This window comes from Zonotrichia leucophrys, chromosome 8 (genome assembly GCF_028769735.1).
Source record: "Zonotrichia leucophrys gambelii isolate GWCS_2022_RI chromosome 8, RI_Zleu_2.0, whole genome shotgun sequence".
Taxonomy (NCBI): domain Eukaryota; kingdom Metazoa; phylum Chordata; class Aves; order Passeriformes; family Passerellidae; genus Zonotrichia; species Zonotrichia leucophrys.
The window spans coordinates 19,446,856-19,468,752 of NC_088178.1; the positions used below are offsets into that span (position 1 = coordinate 19,446,856).

General features: G+C 38.5%; 1 protein-coding gene across 1 annotated transcript in view; it reads right to left on the reverse strand.

Moving 5' to 3' along the window:
* Positions 1–286: 286 nt before the first annotated feature.
* ST6GALNAC3 (ST6 N-acetylgalactosaminide alpha-2,6-sialyltransferase 3) overlaps positions 287–21,897 on the reverse strand; it is a 215,333-nt gene continuing 193,722 nt past the window's right edge. Inside the window, exons 4-5 of the mRNA XM_064719679.1 lie at positions 10,035–10,142; positions 287–7,827 (exon numbers count right to left, since the gene is read on the reverse strand). Of these exons, the coding sequence (XP_064575749.1) occupies positions 7,641–7,827; positions 10,035–10,142 (295 nt within the window). The 3' untranslated portion in view covers positions 287–7,640. The remainder of the gene's footprint in view (positions 7,828–10,034; positions 10,143–21,897) is intronic.

The window sequence follows — 21,897 nt, forward strand, 5'->3', positions numbered from 1 at the left end:
AATGTCTTTAAACTGTGTACAGCTGATTTACAATTTCTAATGATTTTATAAATATTATTATTTTCATATTATCATCTCTAATAATCATATAACAATATTATAATTTCTAATGATTTTATAAATATATAAATTATATATATTATACATTATTTATTCCAACACTTATGAGAAAAAAGATCTTTGTTTCCTTGGGTTCTGTGAACTGACAGATATTATTATAGTGGCATATACATAAACAAGAATAAAAGTGTTTTGCACAAAATCATGCATAAATTATGGCAGACAATTGGAAAATTGTATACATTTATTTACGTTTTAAAATAATCCAGGCACAATTTTGCAAATACACAGAAGCACATTCTCCAAATGGGAGCAAAAATTAAGTAACATATAGCAAAAAACACATGGCAAAACATACAAAGTTAAGTATAAATGGTATGAAAGTTTTTCTTAGTCTACAGTGGTATCTGCTATCAATACACTTGTCAGCATTACAAAAGGCAACCAAAGAATACAAGTAACAAATTGTGTAACATGAACCACCTAAAAAAGTTTATGTTAGCAGCACATAGTAGCAACTTTCTAAGAACAGAAGAATGCTTGCACACTGTATATAAATGCATGTATGCACACATATACAGATACAACTGGAAGGCCACAAGAACAAAATTACCCTGGGAAAATGATTAAGGGAATTTTTATGCGTCTTGCAGTATATAAAAACAATGCATGCATTAGCAAGCACCCGGCATGTTCAGGATAAAATTACATCCACGAGCAGAATCACATTAACTCTTCATCAAACAAAGCACTTACCATGCTGTACCCATATTGGATCACTTTGTCCTATATCCTGATTTATGGAGCACATTTGGATGGTAAATTTAGGAAGAATCAGGAGCCCTTGATTCCCATGGTCTGACAGGAGGAATCAGATGTCAAATTTGAAAGAAAAATACCCATGGAAAAAAATACCCTTGCAAAGCCTGAGTTATAGGATGGTCTAGCAGGAATTCCACTTTCCTGTGGGACAGTGCAGTACAGTGGCCTCACTTAATGAGCTTTAGTTTGCATGATGGAGAGTTCCTGAGCATTTGCACCAGATTCCTTCTGGATGGAAGCAAAGGATGTGCTCCAATCACTAGTGGCATTCAGCCCCTGGGATCAAACTAGAGATAAGTGTGGAGATCAAGTCCTTAGCACCAACAGCTTCAGGCTACAGATCCCATCCAGCTAAGATAATTCTTTGCTAACACAGACACAGGCTTTGGAAATACACAGAACAAACATTAATCAACAAGTACTATAAGCTGTATTTACCATGTAGATTAGTCTTAGTTGTTCTTACTTGTCCCTACCTGACAAAAAAGGGACCTCCCCTACAGAGACCCACTGTGTTTGCAGACACTCAATGTGTTTGCAGGGTCTGTGTATGAGGGAGTGCAGGTGATCAGCCAAAAGAGCAGTGAGCACACAATTTGATTTTCCTTCAACCATCTTCAGAAATATTATTTTCAGTAGCAAAACTATTAGAAACTCTGCAGGCATCTTAGCCAATCTTCTACATGTTCAATTCCCATTAAAAAGATACTCCTGTAAATTGAAAAAAAACTCTGGGATCACTGCCCTCCTAACCTCTTAACAACATCTGTGTCAAAAAAGTCATTCCCAAGTTACACTCAGGATGTGAGATTTCCTTAGAATAGAACATAGAATTGTGATTCTGAGTGCCAGAGTAGGTTCACTAAAGCAAGCTGAACTATTTCTGATATTTCAGTGAAAAATGTCAAATTTAGTAATTATTTCCTGACTGGTTTCAACGGTTTATTTGCTGCCAGCTGATAATGGCATTTACAGAGCTCCAGCAAAGTGCTCTGGGCAACACATGATATGAGGAAAAGAAAAAGTACTACTTCTGCTGCTTGAACTGAGTTCACACAAAACTTACATTATTTATTATAGTGGAGAATAAAATGTGTAACATGTTATCATGCATAATACATGGTAAGAACATGCATCAGTTCAAGTTTACAGTCTCTTTCCAGTAAATTAGAATAGCAGTGGCAGATGTTGACAGCTACATATTTTGAGGAATTCCCAGAAATAGCAGCAAGCAATGCAAAAAAAGACATGAAATCAGCTGTTTAAGACACTCATGAAACAGTAACTCTTTGTGTTACTGTTACCAGTGATATCTTTCCTATCTTATTCCAGGAAACTGAGTTCAGCACCTGAGGTGAGACTGCCCCAGGCAAATCCCGCTGCTGCCTGGGGAGTGTGTCCCTGCCTGTCTCTGCAGCCCCAGGGCGCATCCAGCACTTGGCTGCTCCACAGAAGGGGAGGATGGGCAGGCTTGGAGTGGATCTCAGGCTGCCTAGGTCAGATGGAGAATTCTTCTCCACTGGGGCTGGAAAGGGCCCAAAGCTGCAGCTGGGTGGGGACCTACAAAAGCTGGGGGAGCAGCCCACACACGTTAGCATGGCTTCCACAGAAGTCCTGTCTTTCAATGGAGAGAGACCTTTTCTTTCTCCTTCAGCCCCTTTTAGAGGGCTTGCCTAGGAGTCTCTAATCCAGAACAGACACATAATCTTCTGTAGATTATACCAGACCAGGTTTACAAAAAGCTTCCCCCTTCCGTATGACTTTAGCTACACACATCACAGCAATGGCCACAAGAATATAAATCAATCTGGTAGCTGGCTTCACTCCTCTATGGTTAAGTTTCATTCCTGTGCATCCTCTCACAGGAAAAAGGGAACAGAATGAAACACATCTGTTGAAAATGAAATGTTTCCTCCCCAAAGGAACTAAATACAGTCAGGAAAACCAGGACTTTTTAAAGTAAATATATGACTGCTGCTCACAGCATATCACAATGCCCACGGAAGACAGCCCTGTGTGAGCACCAAGGCTCACTCTTGTGGGTACCCTAAGGTTCTCCATGAACACACCCCAGGCTTGCTCCAGCACAACTAAAGACACACTATTTCTGACATACATGCAGAAAAAAATACAGCAAATTCGAAGCAACAATATGTAACATGTTTCTGATTTTCTGCTCATTAAGAGCATCATCCAGGTAAAATTCACCAGGGATTACTTAATTCTTACTTACCTGGATATGTCTTCTGGTTGAGCATCTGTGCTCTGCTGCCAGCTATCTTTGTGTGGGGTCCTACTTCAGTCCAGCCCACTAGCAGGTGAATAATGGAAGACCATCAGCATCAGCCCTCCAAGAGGTGGATGAGCTTCTCTTTATTAATTCTGCAAAGCATTTTTTGCTTTGGTACTTCCCAGACAAAACACTGCTTACCCAGGAGTGCAAGGATTTTACTGGGGTAGGTGCTGTATTCATGAACTTGCCAAAGCCACTTCCATTAGTTTTGAAGAGAGTCCTGAGAGATTCCTAAATCAGTGAGTGTTCAGATAACTTGTGCCAGGCTGACTTCTTCATCCCTGGTGGTGTTTATGTGCAAATATTTAACAACACAGAATTTGCCTCCATTTTTTCCTCTAAAGGGCATGGCTTTCCCACTGCTGATAATTCCTACTCAAGAGAGTAGGACAATTATTCTACACAGGAGCTAAAGGCATTGAAGAAACTGAACACTTTAGTAAAGTATTTCCAAGAGAGATCAATGGGTACTCCTTGCCCAAAGCACTTTAGGGGCATTTTTTAGAAGTTGGAACACCATCTGCTCCCTAGTAGAGCTCTCCATAAGTCCTCCCCATTTACTGATGTAACTGATAGGAGCAGTCTGCAGATGGAGCCTCCCAGCCCAGATGGAAAGGGAATTTGGCTGGATATATAAACTAATTTTTTTCTTTCTGAGAAGAGGCCTTGGTATAAGCAGAAGGCTGTGATCTGGACATTTAATAGGGATGAAAAGGTTGGGATGATGCCTGTTATGTCAGTTTGGAAAGAAAAAGCAACACTATTTTATTCAGTCAATTATCTATGAATAGTAATTAGCCAGTCAAAAAGATAATTTAAATGAAATTTTCTGCTCCTATTTAGAACTCTCTACTCTGAAAACAAAACTCAGAAGGTAATGCAACATAAAATATAAAGTATATTTACATTTAAATGTTTATTTAAACCAAGCCATTTATGCCTTTTTTATGTCTTCCCCTCTTTTTAAAAAAAGTGTATTTAAATCCCCCCTACATTTTAGAAGAAACTTTTGATGACTACTCAGCTCACTGATGGCAAAAAAGAAAAGAGGCCAAACTATTTTTGAGTATTCCTCTCTTAGCAGCAACATGAAAATGCATTTTGAAATCCTCAGGTAAACTCCCTGCTTGTTTTATACTCATGAGTAGTTGATTAAAAGAGGACTGCTTGAATGAATAAGCAATTAGGATATGATTACATTCAGGTAAACTGTAGTAGTTTTATCTTAAAGAATTAATAAGTGTTTCTCAGCTGATTTCTTAACTGCTCTCAGAAGGTGAACCACCAAGATTCCTTACACATCCAAGTACTGATATTCTTTCTTTAGTACCACAGCTGGTTTTTAACAGATTTCAACCAAGTAATTTCTTTGTAGAATCATGTTTAACACAGTGGTCACCGTTACTTACTCCTACAATAATGTAAATATGCATTTAACTTATGCTAAAGACAGGCTCATTTAGAGAAGGGAACTGATGTTCACTTTTTCACTTTTTCTAGTATGAATGAAGCCTGCTGCAATGTTTCTAAAGTGGATCTGCTCTAAGTGCAAATCCAGGCAGAGAGTAACACCTTTACTTTGCTCTGTGACACCCAAACTCTAATCGTGTTCTCAGTTTGTGTACATTTAGATGTTCTTAGAGCTGTATTTTTCTTGGCTATCCTTTGTGATAATGTTTCATGCAGCATGCAAGCATTCTTCAAAGAGCTTCAGAATGAAGCACATATTTTACAAAACATTTATGGCAAGGATTAATCATCTTAAAAAACTTTCTCATGCTTAGAAACCAGGTGAACAAACTCAGGCAGAAGAATCCTTATGCTCACTGGCGAGAAACACCCAGGGGGACAAACACTGCTTCATGAGGACACTTCCATGGAACTCTGTCCAGTCCAAACAAATTCCATGTGCAGCACTTTCATAGCAGTTTTCTGTTAACCCAGAAACCTTCAAAATACAGGTTCAATTGGCTGATGTTCTTCCCTGAAGGGAATGACTGGATTTCCCAGGCTGCCCTGTAAAATATGTCTGGAACATTCTTCCTAATTCTGCGTGTCCTGAATTTTTCAAATTCTGCCTTACAATTTTTTATTACCTTTCCATATATCCAGACACCTATGTGAACTCAACAGATGCATGGTGATAAATCTGGTTTTTCTACTACAGCTCTTCTTCCAACCATGACCCTTTTTCCCCTTTTGATTTCATCCCATGTTGTATCAGCATACAACTGATTTAAACTCCCGGGACAAGAAACGGTCACTTCTAATGACTTGTATGTCACAGCATTGCCTGTAAGCTTCAGACACTTAGGGCACCTTTTCTTCAAAGTGTTATACAAATAAGTTGAAAATGGGAATACTCATCTCCACATCTCAAGAAAGTCAGTCAAGAAAGGGAGTAGGAAAATACTATTGTTCTTCTTTTCTAAACAGGAAGGTGAGACTTAAAGTCATGCCAGAAACCTGGGACAAAGCCTGTGTTTGAATATAGATGTTTATCCAAGATCATAAGCATGGCCCCAGCCTTTGTCTGACAACCAGAATGAATACTTAGAGTACTAAAGAAAGCAGTGAAAGCTGAACTATATAAAAAAATAAAATCAGAGAGTGCATTTATGGTAGAAAATAGAAGGAGAAACACAGATGATACCCTGGAATCACCTACCAACAGGAACAAGAAACCAATGATCAGGAGGAGGAATACTGATTTCCTCCCCATCCTATGAGTTGCAACAGTTGATGAGAGAATATATATGCAATGAACATACAAAATATAGATTTATATATACAAATATACAATAGGAAATAGTCAGTATACAAATACTTACATGTAAAAATAGTTTTTTACTTTCCCCTTTTCTTGATTTACAAAAGCATAGAAAGTTTCCTGTTGGTTAATGTTTTAAGTAGTGTGAGTAAACCCTGTGTGACATGTTCCACACATAATTCCTTCAAGTGTTCACAGTATTGGCTATTACAGTGTTGAATCTGACATTCTCGATGTTAAAATATTCATAGGACACATTCTAAAATTAAAGCATTAGTTTAAATACAGTTTAAATAAAACTCACACACGTATTTGAATTATGGTCATAATACAAATGAGTCTGCTGCAGTTGAAAACTTTCCATGACAGTAAGCTTGGAAATACATACTTAAACTAGAGATGAGTATATTTTAAGATTCTTGAACTGCCTTTTAATGTGCAGATAATACTGTGAGATGGGGAGTTCTTTCAACTTCATCTGAAGAAATGCAAGCTGATAGAACTCAATATTACAAATTATCCTCAGTAGGAAAGCGGATACACAGAACAATTTGCCATCAGAGCCAGACACGTTGTCACTTTCTTCAAATACCCAACAGACAAGAATAAATGACAGGTACCATTGTTTTTGTGTTAAGAATAAATGATCTGGAGCATTCTGCATCAGGAAAGTGCTTTAAATTAAATTAAATTAGTCCTCACAACTCTCTCGTGAGGCAGATAGACACTATCCTTGTTTTTAAAGATGGAGAAACTGGAGATCTAAAATAAATTATGATGGCTGCATGGGAAGTACTGTCAAAATACTGTTATTTGGATGTTGGAGCAAGTCAAATGCACAACTGGAGTAAATGGAGATATTAATGAAACAACTTTGCACTCACCAGCTTGGGTACTGACAGCAGGCTTGGTACAACAGCCAAAGGTTCATCATGGGCTGCAAAACACAATCTTTGCCAAGTGCCATTCTGCTGGAGCTGAAGTGTGGGACAACAGCTTCAAAAAGCACAAACTACATCATCCCAGATGGTGCAGACTGACTAAGGTGGAAGGAAGCTGCATTTCAGAAGTTATGAATTAATCAGGAGCCTTGAGTAGGTAATATCTTTTCATTCAACAGTTGCGTACAGTTCAAGAACCATGCTTAGCTCATCTCTAATTTTACCATATATGCAAGTGCTCACAATAGACTGTGTATCAATATATTCAGGTGTTGTTTTTTTTTTATTTACTTCCTCCTGGACCTTGGAGGTCTGTATTTTTCCTCACATTTCTCTTGTTGAAAATTTCTACTGATACCACAAATGGAACTAGCGCTTTAGTACAGCAAATGAGCTACAAATAATAATTTTAAATATCTGAGATGATGGACAATTTTCAAAGGACCACCATGCTCTCTGTGTGCACCTGTATATACAGGAAATCTCATCTGTCTTTAACTGCTCCTGCCTTGAAGTAAAATCCAGTTAAAGTATAAAGTGCATAGTGTGGATTAAAACCCTAAGAAATAACAAACAACGTGTCTGCCTTCCACAGATTAATTTTGCTTAACAGCTGAACCACCACCCTCTTTGTCTTCTGGTTTTTAGTTTAGTGTTACCTAGGCTGAGAAAGGCCAGCCAGATGTAAGCAAAACTATTGTAAACTGAGACATTTCTGTAATATGCTGTTAAGGGAGAGTTAAGTAAACCAGTATCAAGACACTGTCCAGTTGGGATGTGTAAATATTATTGTGTGCTTCTTGGCCCACTTAGCAAATACTTTCTTTTCTGTGATAAACCTGTGGCCTCCATATGGAGCATTTTCATGGAGAAAGTATTCCTCACACTCGTCTCTTCCTGGCTCGTAATAGTGGTAGGGAACTTTGCGAAAGCCTTCTGACCTAGGGAGAAGAAAGATACACTTCAGTACTGTCTTCCAGAAAAACATACATCTATAATACACCTGAATACAAGATACAAGCATCCTGGCTTGGATCAGCAATAGTGTGACCAGCAGGAGCAGGGATGCTGAGACCGTGCCCTGTTCTCTGCATTGCTGAGGCCACACCTCAAATCCCGTATTCAGTTTTGTGACTCACTACAAAACTGACACTGAGGTGCTGGAGTGAGTGCAGAGAAGGAAAATGGAGCCAGTGAAGGGTCTGGAGCACAACTCTCACAAGGAATGACTAAGGGAGCTGGGAGAGTCTTCATCCTGGAGAAAAGGAAGCTCTGGAGGGACCTTACTCTTTACAACTGCTTGAAGGGGTGTTGCAATGAGGAGAGGGTTGGTCTCTTCTTCCAAGGAACAAGTGACATGACATGAGGAAATTGATTCAAATTGCACCACTGGAGGTTCAAATTGGATATTTGGAAAATTTCTTCACCAAAAGGGATGTCAAGCACTGGAACAGGCTGCCCAGGGAAGTGGTTGACTCACTAGCCCTGGATGTATTTAAAAGACGTGCAAATGTGGCACTTGGGACAGTTTAGTGCAGACTTGGCAGTTGCTGGGTTAATGACTGAACTCCATGATCTAAAAGGTCTTTCCCAACCTAAACAATTCTATGAATGATCTGAATTCCTGTCCATGTGTCAGCACTTGAGCTCCTTTGCTAAGCTGTAAGGGCTTTCATTACATCACAATTTCTAGGAGTTTTCCTAAGGCAGAAGAAGCTCAGTGTATCTCTCAGCATACACTGATCTTACCAGTCAGTGAGAAGCTGATGGCTCCTATGGACACTGCACATTTTGTTTAACCTGTGATAACTCAGCCCACAAGGCTCCCTTCCCAACCAATCTTCTCACTGGATAGTCCCAGCTGTTGAAACTGGTTCTTGAACTGGCTGAACAGGAAAGTTATAAGAGCAGCATCCAATTTAAGTGGGTAATCCAGTCAGAATCACAGCTTAAAGGGGACATCCTTCTCTGCTGCCAACAGTGCTACCATGCTGTTGGCTGGTTTTACATCAGGGCTATGCAATGCCAGCTTGGCTGAGCTCTCTGAGGACAACCTTAGTCCTGTCACCCCTCATCCCAGGGTGCCTACTGTGTGTTTTCATAAACAAAGAACAACATATGTTCATTCTGTTCATTCCATCTGGATGACTCAATCAGTGAGATCTGCAAGTTCTAAAAAGTCAGCCTCTAGTGTTAAGATATCCTAATTAAACAGCTGTGACTCAAATTCTGTTGTTTGTGACATTTTTTAGGTTCTGCCAGCAATGAGCCTCACACTGGAGTGACACAGAATGTGGAGTGAGAATCTGCACAAAGGCTTGACTTTAGGAGCTCGTGATGCACTGGACTGGTTACACGCAGGACTTGGGCGAGCTTAGGTACAGAAGAATAGAGGTGCATGTGCTAGTACCATACATTGTTCATGACATTTCCTGCTTTTCTGAATGAAAGAGGAATAGTTTCCTTTTATATTTTTCTACCATGCACAGTAGATTAAAGTATTTAACTTGGACTTTTAAAAATTGTGTTTAGAGTTATACTTCTGGCCATAGGATTAATCCACTGTCACTGTAAGGTCACCAACAGTAGTTGGTTGGAATTTATGTCAGTTTATGGTGATAAAGCTCACAGGACTTGTTTTATTATCTAATTAGAACCCTCTACTACTCAAAACAAGCCATATATAACCGAGAAAGTTCAAGTAGGTTGCTCAATGGTAGTGAAATGTAATTTCAGGTAACTATCCTGGGCTAATCATTTTATTCCACTTCCAGGTGTATTTGGTATTCAGAAAACAATGTGTTCGTTTTTTTCCTCTATAGATTTGTTTTAGCAATGGAAGCAAGTACATTTTATCAAAATAATATGAGCATACCTTGTTTCCAGCTAATTCAGAAACTGCAAAAGATCTTTGATTAAAAATATCTCCTTATGACATCTGATATTAGATTTTGTAAATGTTTTTATTTTATCAACAGCACATGCCATATCAGGAGTGAATATGCTGACAATAGTGTCACATCAATGCAAAACACTGGGAAATTACTGCCTGATCCATTTTTTGGATTTATGATATTAAAATCAATTGTGAAATTTTGACAAGACATCAGAATTGTAGATGCATGAAAATAATTTTCTATGATCTTACTTGCAGTAGGTGTCATTTATCATCCCATAGACGTGAATTCCATAGCAGGCATCCATAGCCAAAATTAAGGTGAACCAACCTGTGCTGAGATATGAACCTGACTGGACTCTGTAAAAATACAACAGACAGAAAAGAAATTGCAATGAGAAATTATCAACACTTTATCAAAGAAATAAAATCCATTGCCTGGGACAAAAGGCATTAAGCAGCTTGACAATCTGTCAAAACCATACAATTACTTTGAATTATTTATAGATATGCTCTCATTCTTCCCAGCTTGGGGCCTCCAGCTATTGTCCACAGGGAAAAAAAACATGTTAAATATCTGAAGTCAAATAATGCATCTCCAGCAAAACAGAAAATTATTTCTTTTCATATCTGAAAGATAGCAATTAGGGGAGTTTGTAAAATGAGATAAGTTTACCAAAACACAAAGTACTGTTGGAATTTGTGTTGTGCTCATATGAGTAGGGACGGTTTTCTTCTGCAAGCAAAATCTTAATCTACAGTGGGCTACCCTCAACCTGAAAATTCACACAGTAATGAAACTTCCATGGATATTTTGGTACAAAACCATCTAACAGAAGGTTCTGAAAACCAAAATTCTGTGCATATCCCTTTACCTAATTTTGTGTTATCATTCTTTGAGCTACCATAGCAGAGAGAAAACCACAAGAGGATAGTGCCCAGATTGACAGTCTTTGCCCAAATGACTAGATATATTCAATCAGCCCAGAAGTATAACCTGCACCAGTGAGAAAAATTACATGTGTAAGGATTTGGCTCACAGACTGGTTGTTGGAGAAAACACATGCATTGTTAACCACAAACCAGATCCTGTTGGCTCTGCTCACACAAATGTTACCAATGGGGGACTGGGAGTCAATGGAGCCATCTTAACAGAGCGCCTCAACAGAGCTGGGTGTGAATGAGAGGAGGGGATATATGAGCTTTCTGCCACATCTGTAAGCTCTTAGCTTTTGGGGTGGCAGGGAGCAATCTGTTCTCCATCCCAAGTTAAAGCAGCCTAACGTTTGCACACAATTAAGTTTTGCTGTTAAAGAACTTCCAAGTAAGCCTACGTGCAAATCAGTTATTGCCATCAACAAATTCTTCTGAAAACATTTTCATCTTGGGCTAGGAATAAAATTTCCATGTGAAAAAAAAAAAAAAAACCTATAGCAATTTACCCAGCCTATAAGCCCCAACCTCCCTGTGAGACAGAAGAACCAACCTCAAGTGTTTTTTCCTGGTTCAGAGCAAGAATGTACTCCAGTCTCCTGCCTCCCTCCTCCTGCATCAATATATCAATCAGTGGTTTTGGCACAGATTCTGTGTTACATCCTTGCTCAAACTGAACCAAATACTACTTAAGACAATGGGTGAAAGAGTAGTTGTACAGCCTTTATCATGACAATTACCTGGCACATACAGGTCTGAGATTCAAATTCCTTCTCTGTGTAATACCTTTTATTATGGATACTAGAGAAGCTCCAAGAGCTTTATGCTCATAAAGAAACTCCAGCACACTCCAGTTTAAATAAACCTATGTTTTTTAGTGAAAAACTATTGCCTTAATTCCTAGAGTTGAGTCCAAGAACACTGAAAGTAGCTAAATATTCTCTTTCTTGCCCATGTCTGTCCTCCTTCATGGTTGAGCTGGCGTGAACTTCTATCCCTGACTTTCCTGATATATACTTTCCTTTGGGGAAACAGCTAAGTATCTGTTTAGCTGCTTTTGTAAAGCTCATACTGGAAATAATAAATAAAGGGTTAACTTAAAGTGAAGAACAACAAGTGGAAACTAAAGGCAGGGTGTCAAACACCCAGGTTTCATTAGGTGGAAACCAACTGTAATTGTGCTGCTTTTTTGGACACCTTTATAGCCACGGAAGTGTACAGCTGTTTATCTGCCCCATCAGGATCTTCATCTCTTCAACCAGAATGTTCTGCTACTGTCTAGCAGGGAGAATTCCCAATCCAATTCATGTTATGTCAAAATAACATTCTGCCATGATAAAAGGCTGCATTGCTTCTAACTTGCTTTCTACTCTTGCACCAGGAAAACACTGGCCTTGAGCTTTCAAAGCATTTTAGAATCATAATAACCATTTATAAGAACACGATGAAGATCAGGACCCTTCCGATAATGGAGGTTTATTGGAGAGCACTATATTGACAGCAGCATCTGAAATTTGCTATACTCAGGAGGAAAAAGGGAATTTTAAAAAAGAATTAATCAATATTTCATGTCTTGTTTTAACACCATTGGACCTTAGTCCTCTCATCTATATACTGCACTGGTAGGATAAATAAAAACAGCAGAGTGAGTTCCCAGGTACCTTCCCTGGGAGATGAAGTACATGACAGAATACAGATTATATACTTTAAACCAAAGCACTTATATTCATCCATTTTTTCCTCTGAAGATACACGGGGGTACGAGGGAATATACTTAAGCAGTGGAGATTCTGGATGATTTGGTAACACCTTAGAATGCAATCTGATACCATAAACATGCTTTCAAAATTCTAATGAAAGCAATATTAGAAATGCGAAAACAATTTTAGCTGCCCCTAAAAGGCCATAAATCTCTGAATACCTTTTAAAATATCATCCCATAAAACTGTAGTGCAAAGCAATGTCTCAGCCCTTGCTATTATGCTAACACTGTGCACTCAATTTCCCTCTCTACAGGAGAGTTTTACATGTTTCTTGGTCAGGGGGTTTTGAGACTCATTAGAAAAAGAGTTCCTCTTGTTACTGAAATTGCACTCAAATTTCAACTTTTACACATAGGAAATAAAAAATCCTCCATTTACGTGTAGCATAAGGCTATGTAACCACACAAGTCTGGGGGAAGGAGGACATTAATCCCAAAACAGAGTAACCAGGAGTTTGTTAAGCATCATCTGCAGAACTACAGCAGGCAGATCTATGGTGATATACGTATGTGCAACAATCCCAAAATTGTTTCTATGGCTCAGAGATATTTTTTTTCAAAGTATAAAATTAATGGGGTACCAGATCTGGACCGGAAATTGTCTCAACAGCTCAGGAGGAAATAATGCACTGTTTTTCAAAATACACTTTTAAAAAGATGGCTTTGCTTTCAAGACATGATTTACAGCTGCATACAGCAATAAAAAGGCAATGCTCACAAAAAGTTACTTTGTTTACCTTAAAAATGAAACCTTATTTCGCACACTTCCTACTTTATTAGTGGTCTTAAAGAAATGACAGTTATAGGTTGTAATTCATTCTGCTAAATACCATCCACCATTTCAGAAAAGTACACAGGCATATGCTTAACATTAAAGACATAAAAAGACCAGTGGACTCAACTTCGTTAAAATGCTTGAAACGAAGTATATGCTTGCTTATCTTGCTCTTAGTGAAGGTTTAAGTGCTTAAAATGTCATTATTTAATCTCAGAATATAAAAGTAAGCTCCAAGATTAATAGTTACTTGGAAGTTTCAAGTCTCAAAACATATAATTTGCATTTTTAGTAATGCCTTCCATAAACTCCAGCAGAATGTACTGACTAAAGTTTCTCACAACATGTTACAAAGAGACTTGCATTCTATTTTTCAGAAGAAAATAGTAAAATGCATTTTTAGGATTGCTAGAGTTGTAATATATGACACATAAAGCTTTAATTAAAATTTAATTTAAAATAAAAGCAATTAGACAGGGCTCTTTAGCTTTAACTTTCCACCATTTCAAAAAAAGAATAAGAAATTGACATAAAGAAGATGGAATAGAGAATGCACCCTAAAAATGTTGGCAACTGAAATTCATCTTCTTTGACATCTATAACCATGCTTTGATGTAGGCTAAATGAAGGAAAAACTCATTTTTCCTGTCACTAGGGGTAAATGGAAGAACATAAAATATTTTCTTGGTGATCCAGGGCAGGTGAGTTCAAATTGAGTAAAATTTTTGTTGTCATTGAGTTCTGATTTTAGCACAAAATTCCAGAAAGTTCTTTTCTTCATTCAATTGTTCCAGGATTTTTTATGTGCACAATCAATTTTAGTTCTATGGTTCAATGGACTGTAATTTTCAGTGGGGACTTCAGTGGTAAAAAATAAAAATGAAAAAAACGTTTGTGAAGGCAGAGAAGATGTCTACACAAGCAATTGCATGTCAATCTGATTGCAGAAAAGAACTTAGAAGTCTATTTTTTAATTCTTTTGGGAGAAACTAGAGATCACAGAAGGTCAATTAAGAGTGTTAATTAAGATAAAACTGAGGAAATTTAGTACTTCAAAAAGCTATTAATTAACAGAGCTTGCCAAAAGCATTAGATAGACACTTTTCCTTTTTGACTTAATTTCAAAATATTGCAGTAAAGCAAAATTCAACAGTGACAGATTGAAATGACAAAATTCTCCAGGCCAATTAATTGACAAAAAATATATCCTTTCATAAAGGCTGTTTATAGAATCTAATCCTCAGATGACTCTCCCACCAAACTACTGAATCAGCAGCAGCTTTATTTGCAGCAGCTTGTCAGGCCTCTTGATTAATAAATAAGTATAAATAAGAGTATTGGTCTAAATAAAAGACCGATAATACACAGAGTAGAGGCTTTATAATGTGAGAGGCCCTTCCAACAAAAGGGCTTGTTAAAATGATTCAAAATAAACAGAAATCTTTTCAAAAATATGTCAGAATTAGCTTAGGCAATGTTCAGGTAGAATTGTCTCTGGCACTTCTTTGTGTCTGTGGTGCATCAAGAGACCATTAATCCTCTGGAGGGGTCAGGTACTCTGGTTTTGCCTGGCACTCTGTCACCTGCCCTGTGTCAGCCCCATCTGTGACAGGTCCTTGGGAAGGAGGGAGAAGGTAAAAGTCCCCTCTGCACTCCCTTGTTACAGACAATCACCTCTTTTTCTCCCTCTGGGTTTCTCTGGGGTTTTGCATTGCTGAATCACAGTATATTTCCTTACAACTAAAAATACAGGAGATTTATCTGCCACTACCCAATTCTATACTAACCAAATTAATGCTTCCATTGCACTTATGTTGACTGAGACTTCTCTCTTTTTTTTTTTCTCCCCCCCCCGAGGAAGCATCTCTGAGTACAGCTGCTGTAAAACTCTTCTGCTTTGCCAAATTAAACACCCACATTCCCCAGGTCACAGTTTTGGTCTATGCCTTTCTCTTCACATCAGATGTAGGTTTGTAAATGACAGATTGGAATGAGTTGGCAGAAAAATGCACCCACCTCTGAGAGAACAGCAAGGCTCTCACCTCTCCCCTGAGGAGCACATACCCTTCTCTTGCCAGAGAGCTGTTTTTCTGAGAGGAGTAAAGGAAGCACTTTTGGTACAGGAGAAGGGCAAATTCTAAATCCTGAAGAATATCTGCCTTAGCCTGGATTTATTTCTGTTTTCTCGAAGACATGGTACTTTGTTGCTAATTATTTCATTACATACTTTCTGAAGTAAAAAGAGCACAAGAAGAGCAAAGATGATACAAGCACAGAGAATTGATTTTAGCTGGTAAAAATGGTTGCTATTTCTGCATTATAAAGATCCCTGTTAGGCAACCATTTATCATAATTATTCATTCTTTTGTACTTGTGTGTGTGTGTGTGTGTGAGTGTGAGCGTACACACGTGTTTGCTCTGCATTCTATAAATGTGCAGGACATCTAATAACAAACAGCCGTGCCCCTCTAGCAGTGAGTGAGCAGACTGTCTCACACATCCTGCTTCAGGTCATTCTGGAAAGTGAAACATTTATACATGGGCAGATGTTTTATTAGCCATCATGTATGGTTTTATGCAAAGCTCAAACAAGTGGAATGCATTATGAACAGCACAGGCCACGTTCCAGATTCAGGCAGTGACTGTGCCCAGCAAGATGTACCTGGGTATGGAGAAGGGATGCACTTCAGCCAGCCCAGACTCTTGGTAGATCATCCCTACTGTGAATCCTGAAAATAAGCTGCAGCTGGGTGGCATACTGTTCAATTAATCTCCTGAAATATTCACTTTCTGATTACATTAACACTGTACCAATGGAACACAGGGACAAGAGTCCACTTCAGTTGAGTTTACTACAAACCTGCAGGCAAGGCTACTCCTAGGTTACAAACTGGCCCAAAAGAATCTCTCCCCATAATCTGATTTAAAAAGAGATGTAACAATTAAAAAAACCCCATGTCAAAATGGCATTGAAAAAAAGACAGGAAGGACACTTACGAATGATCACAAAAAAGAGGAGAGAAATGATGGCTTTGTATTTAACTACATCTAATTTTAAAAACACCAAAACTATCTGCTTACTATTTACTTATTATTTTGGGCAACACAGGCAAAATCAACATTAAAAATAAGGACTAGTCTGTTACTCAAGTACAGAAATAGCTAAGACATCTGCTTGGGTATTTAACTTATGGATTTATTTCCAATATTTGTGTTGTGTACATTTTTCTAATTTATTTCCTTTCTTTCTTTGTCTATTTAATACTCATGGAAACTTGAAACAAAGAAGAAAAAGATGGAAAAAACCAAGGCAGCAGCCTGAGAAAATTGACTTCTGCTGTCCAAGCTTCTGTAGTTTCCTTATTTCTGATTCCTCGACCTGACTTTGATGCATCTCAGTTCAGTTCTGAACTCAGGCAATGAGATAAGGAAGTTATTTCACCCAGGCAGAGAGGGCTCCTTCAGACACCTCTGCTGCTGAGCTCAAAGAAGAAAAGCAGAATTCCTGTTTATCAAGGGTGATCACAGAGGGCCAGCTTGGTGAAAAGCACACAGAAGGGAAACAAGACTAAAGAATTATAATTGTAAACTCTGCCCTCCAGCCTATATATTGCACATACATATTATTTCAAGGTGATTCTCAAACCTGTGCTAATCTCTTCAAGATGAATGGCATCCCTGGTAGAGTACATGAATTGGTAGATGAATTTCTTACAGCTACTGGGCTTCTACAGGTTGCACTGAGTCTTCAGGTAAGAACTGTGGTCTTGGTGCAAACTGTTTACAGAACAGTAAATCCCAATTTCAAACTTTTTTCCTTCCCCACTCTCTTCTCTAATCCTTCTGTTTCCAGAAATACGTATTTTCTTGACTTCTCTTGAGTCAAGATTCTTTATTTCCCTTTTTCAAGTACAGGCTGTGGTTGGAGCCACAGCCCATGCTATTGCCTGCACTCAAAGTTACCAGCAGAAGATGCCTTTTGTGAGTGCCTGGGTTGCACTTGTCCCCTGGGGTCTGCAGTTTATGCACAATCACAAACAACCTCAACCTGCTGCAGCTGCACCGTGCACGGCTCCACACATCTCCATTTGCAGTTGGATTTTGTTGATGAACAAAAATGTATGTTTAAATCAGGACAGGATGCACATAAATGTCACCCTTACAAACATGCAATTACGTTTAGAACGAAGGAAAACTAAATTCACACAAGCAGGTTTGGGGGCTAAACTGTTGACATCTCTACACAGGCATTTTTCTCTCAAAAAATCACCTGAGTAAAATTCATTCCATGCTTAGGAAGACTGTTTATCAGGAAATGCAGCTCCCCTGGTCAATGGCAGCAGAGCAGTTGCTCCACAGGACAATTACTTATGCTCACAGTGGTTGAATCAAATGTGGGGTGATGCCAAAATTTCCCTGGTTGTGGCACCGTGGTGTAACCCTGTCCCACTGCTCCCCACCTCTTACTGGACTATGCTGGGTGAAGTAACGTCCCTTTTTAATTTTGCTGGGCTGAAGGCTTACTGCAGTCCCTGGTGGCTGTGACAAAGGGAGTGACAGCTGAAAGCCTGGCACAGGTTTCAGGGCTGGTGCCACAGTCGTCTGTAGGGCAGCTTTATGTGCTCTCCTCTTCACCAGTAGCTGCATCCAGTTTGCTGAGTCCTGGTTCAATATTTTCACACAGCGTGAAAGGGAGTAGAGAAGGATTTAGATTTTCATCCTTTGCAACCAAAAATGAATAAAAACTAAAAACTGTGCCAAGTGGAAGAAAAAAGACAACAGGGCCTTTTCCCAGCATCTCCATTTAAATCAATATTTGCTGTCTTGGGTCTGCACATTTTTCTACAGGGAGGATATAAACTAAACAGAGCTGCAGTTAATCCAGGATCCCTGAAGAGATTTAATTAAGGAGGCTTTCCCACCCTTTTCTTTTGGTATTAAAGGGCACTCACTACTCCTAGCTGCATATTTTAGTGAAATGTATTGTAGGTGAATACAGAAGAAATTTCTTGATTAGCTCTTACTGTCTCAATACAAGATACTGAAAGGAGTTCATCTAACCTTGTCTGAAAGCAGCTTAAATTTTTCATAAAAACATTTTCTTTTAGGTTGGGTCTTTTTTATGTTGAAACTGAAAATGAGATACAACTTTTTAAAGATGTACGTTGTATTTCTGTGACACTGGGATGTGAGCAGAGGCTTTTACAAAGATATTTTGTTTTATTGCTATGGTGAAAATGAAAGAATAGCTAGCATGAGATTGTACTCTAACTCTGTTCATTTAAGAGGGAAGAACACTGGACCAGAAACTTAGCTGACAGAACCCACACTGATGTACATCAGCTGATACCCTTTCAAATTTTCCACAGTCTGCAGTCATTGTAATAGTTCAAGCACTACCTCTTTGATATTGATATGGAAAGGAAAGCGATGTTACATTGTTCTCCACACATTTTACATTTATCTGAGAACTTTGCTTTTTACCAGAATGGATACCCATACTAAAATAAAAAAAGCTTATGGAGGGCCAGAATGTTAACTGTAAGTTTTTCTTCTGAACAGAAAATATTCACTGGAGAAAGAGAACTCAAACTCCACAGATTAGACCTTCATCAGTGCACATTCCTCTATCAACAACTCTTCTCCCCCCAGCTCTGGTATTCAGAAGAGCGTTTCCAAGTATTCTAAAATTCATTCCTAATTTGTTGTTAAATTACTAACTGATTATTTACATTACAGTAGCACTGTGAATCCTCACTGTGCAAGGCACTGTACACACACAGCAGTTTTTGAACCAGAGAGCTGAACAGTCAAGCACCCAAGAGAAGCAGATTCTTTGGAGAAGGTACCTGTCCCTACCCCTAGCACTGCACCACATCATAGAGCCGCGTTCTCTGGAAGTGCATCCAGAGCCACAGAGCCCTTCTCTACACTGCCTACTTGCACTAACCAAAAGTTCATCTTAGATTATGGAGCATCAATATTTTTAGCAAAAACGAAGCCTTAAATCCAGACAAATTATTCTGATATGGAAAAAGGAGGTAAAAATAGAACTTGCGTGGGTCTGAATTTCAATTCAATTGCAAGAGGCCATAAAGTAACCCATCAGTCAAGCTTTGAAGATTAACTGCTAATTAACACAGATGTTGGCTTCCCTTTTACTACTGTAACTTTCTCCAGATTAACTTTTCCTTAAAGTATAAAAGGAACAAAATATTTCTCTTTCCTTTTCAACATACATTTTAATGAAGCCCACACACAAATACAGGTGTCATATTATGGTTTAGTATCAATATTATGGTCTTCCTTACTATCTACTTTCCATCAAAATGGATCAAGTCTTTCACTGCTTTCTTAATTAACTAATCTCTGTCCAAATATCAAGAAAGTAACAAATAATCCTCACATCTGAGCTACTGAAACTTCCTCTAACACCTCCACTGCTTGGGTGACATAGCAGATGGCTTTCTGAAAGGCGTCTTTCACTCATGCACTTCAAATATCGGGTCCCAAATCTTGAGGACACCCAGGATTAGCTTTTTCATTCCCCTTTTGTTCCCCCAAAGTCACTACATTTATGTAGCAGGGTATTCTGAAGGCCAGATGCCCACAGCCACTGGTTTAAATACCTACCCTGGAGGCAGCACGCTGATTGTAGGCAAACACATTTGGCAGAACCAAGATTGGCACAAGTTCTTCTCTCAGATGGCAGCCTTTAGAAAAAGCATGGTATAGCAAACAGTTCAGAACAGCAGGAGACTCCCACAGAGAACCTCACAGGAAGAGGAACCAGGGGTCACAGCTTATTTCCTACTATCCTACTGAACAGTTTCTTCAACACTGGACAATTTCAGAATATATTATTCCAATATTCATTGAATAGACTGCAGGAGGTTAATAGTACAAGTGGAAGCTTTGAGAAAAATCTCCATACTTATTAGAATGGCAGTTAAATGCTTGAAACAAGAATTTTTATGGCTTCTCTGCTATCAACTGAAGTAGCAAATTAGTTAATTTTCCAAGTCTTTCGCAATCCAGCTTTTTGAGAATAATAAACACAAGAATCATCATACTAATCATCTGGGCAGCTCAATGTCAGTCCAAACGAATGCCTAGGTGAGGACTTCAGCTAGCCCCAGGAATATGATATTTAGAGGGAACCTGAGTGAAGTGGGATTCATTAAGTGGGACAGTGGTCCTTTGCTTTGTAAATAAATGCTCTGATTTCTCTTCCACACTATACTGCTCTTAGTAACATCATCTTTTCAGCAATTCCCAGTATCAGCTGGTCAAGAGTTGGCAATGTTACCATGGAATTGCGCAGGCAAGCAGCTCCTTGAAGGCCACACATGTGACAGGACCCATCAGAGGAGCCTGTGGCTGCTCCCCTGGCACCAAAGTTCAAGACATCACAGTTAATTAAATTCTTATCTACAAGATGTGCATAACAAACATTAAAACAAGTTAATTCATTACAACTAGAAACTGCAACCTGCTTGCCACACTTTAGCTGACTCAAGTCTAGACCACATCCTTTTGGCACCAAACTCTAAAATCTAGAACTGACTAAAATCTGTTCTGTGGCTACATTACAGAGAACCTCAGGTAACAGTAGGAGCTACACTACTGGAAGGAATACCACATTAAAAATTTAGAGTTCAATCACATACAATAGCAGAGATAGTGTCACAATTAGCTTAACAAAACAACATAATTCTTTATAAAGCTCATTCTTTGCCTCTTCATGCTATATGCCTGATAAGCCCTTGCCAACAAAGACATTATACTAATTACAATTAGTTTTACAAAGTGTAGGATAACTTAAATGATTTATTGATTTTTTTTCCTCCCAAAATAAGTATTATTTTGAATTCCAAATATACAGTAAAAAAATAAAGCAGAAGCCACAGATGGCATGTTCAGTCCAGACACGTATGACTGTGAATATACTTACAGGGACACTCAATCCATTTAAAACTTTAATATTTTCCCTGGAAAAATCATTGCAGAGTAGGTTTTATGCAATTAAATTCATTTTTTCCCTGAGCAGAGACATTTAAGGTACAGAACCAAGAGCTGAGCTGTTTTAAAAAAACCCTTAGAATAAAGATGATCTTCCACCAATTTTTTTTCTTAATGTCTTCAGGTGAACAAATAAAATTATGCACATTTGTCATGCAATATTAATGTGGCACCATGTTTGCCTTTGGTATAATTATTATCTACATGCAATCTGAAGACATAAAAGAATCTGAAGTTATATTAAATAATTTTCTGTATTAACTATCAAACTGTGGTAATGACCACTTCTTACCTAGGCATGGAAATAACAAAGGAATCTTTCTGCTTCAGTTCTTTGGAAAGTCCTTTTAAGAACTACTACAAGACCCTCCTTTGTCCTCCATCCTGCAACATAACGAATGTCCTGTAACCATATTGAGAATTGGCTTCTCCTGTGAATATCCTCAGTGTTCAAGTGTATTTCCAGGAAGGAATTGCAGCACTGGAGACTCTGAGCAGAGCACAGCACTCGATCCTTCAGGGGGACCCTCTCATAAATCTATTTTGAACTCCTCTGAAATTCAAAAAAATACCCAGTCTCACTGAAAAATGAAGAGCTGATCCAGGCTGATGTTCTCCCAGTC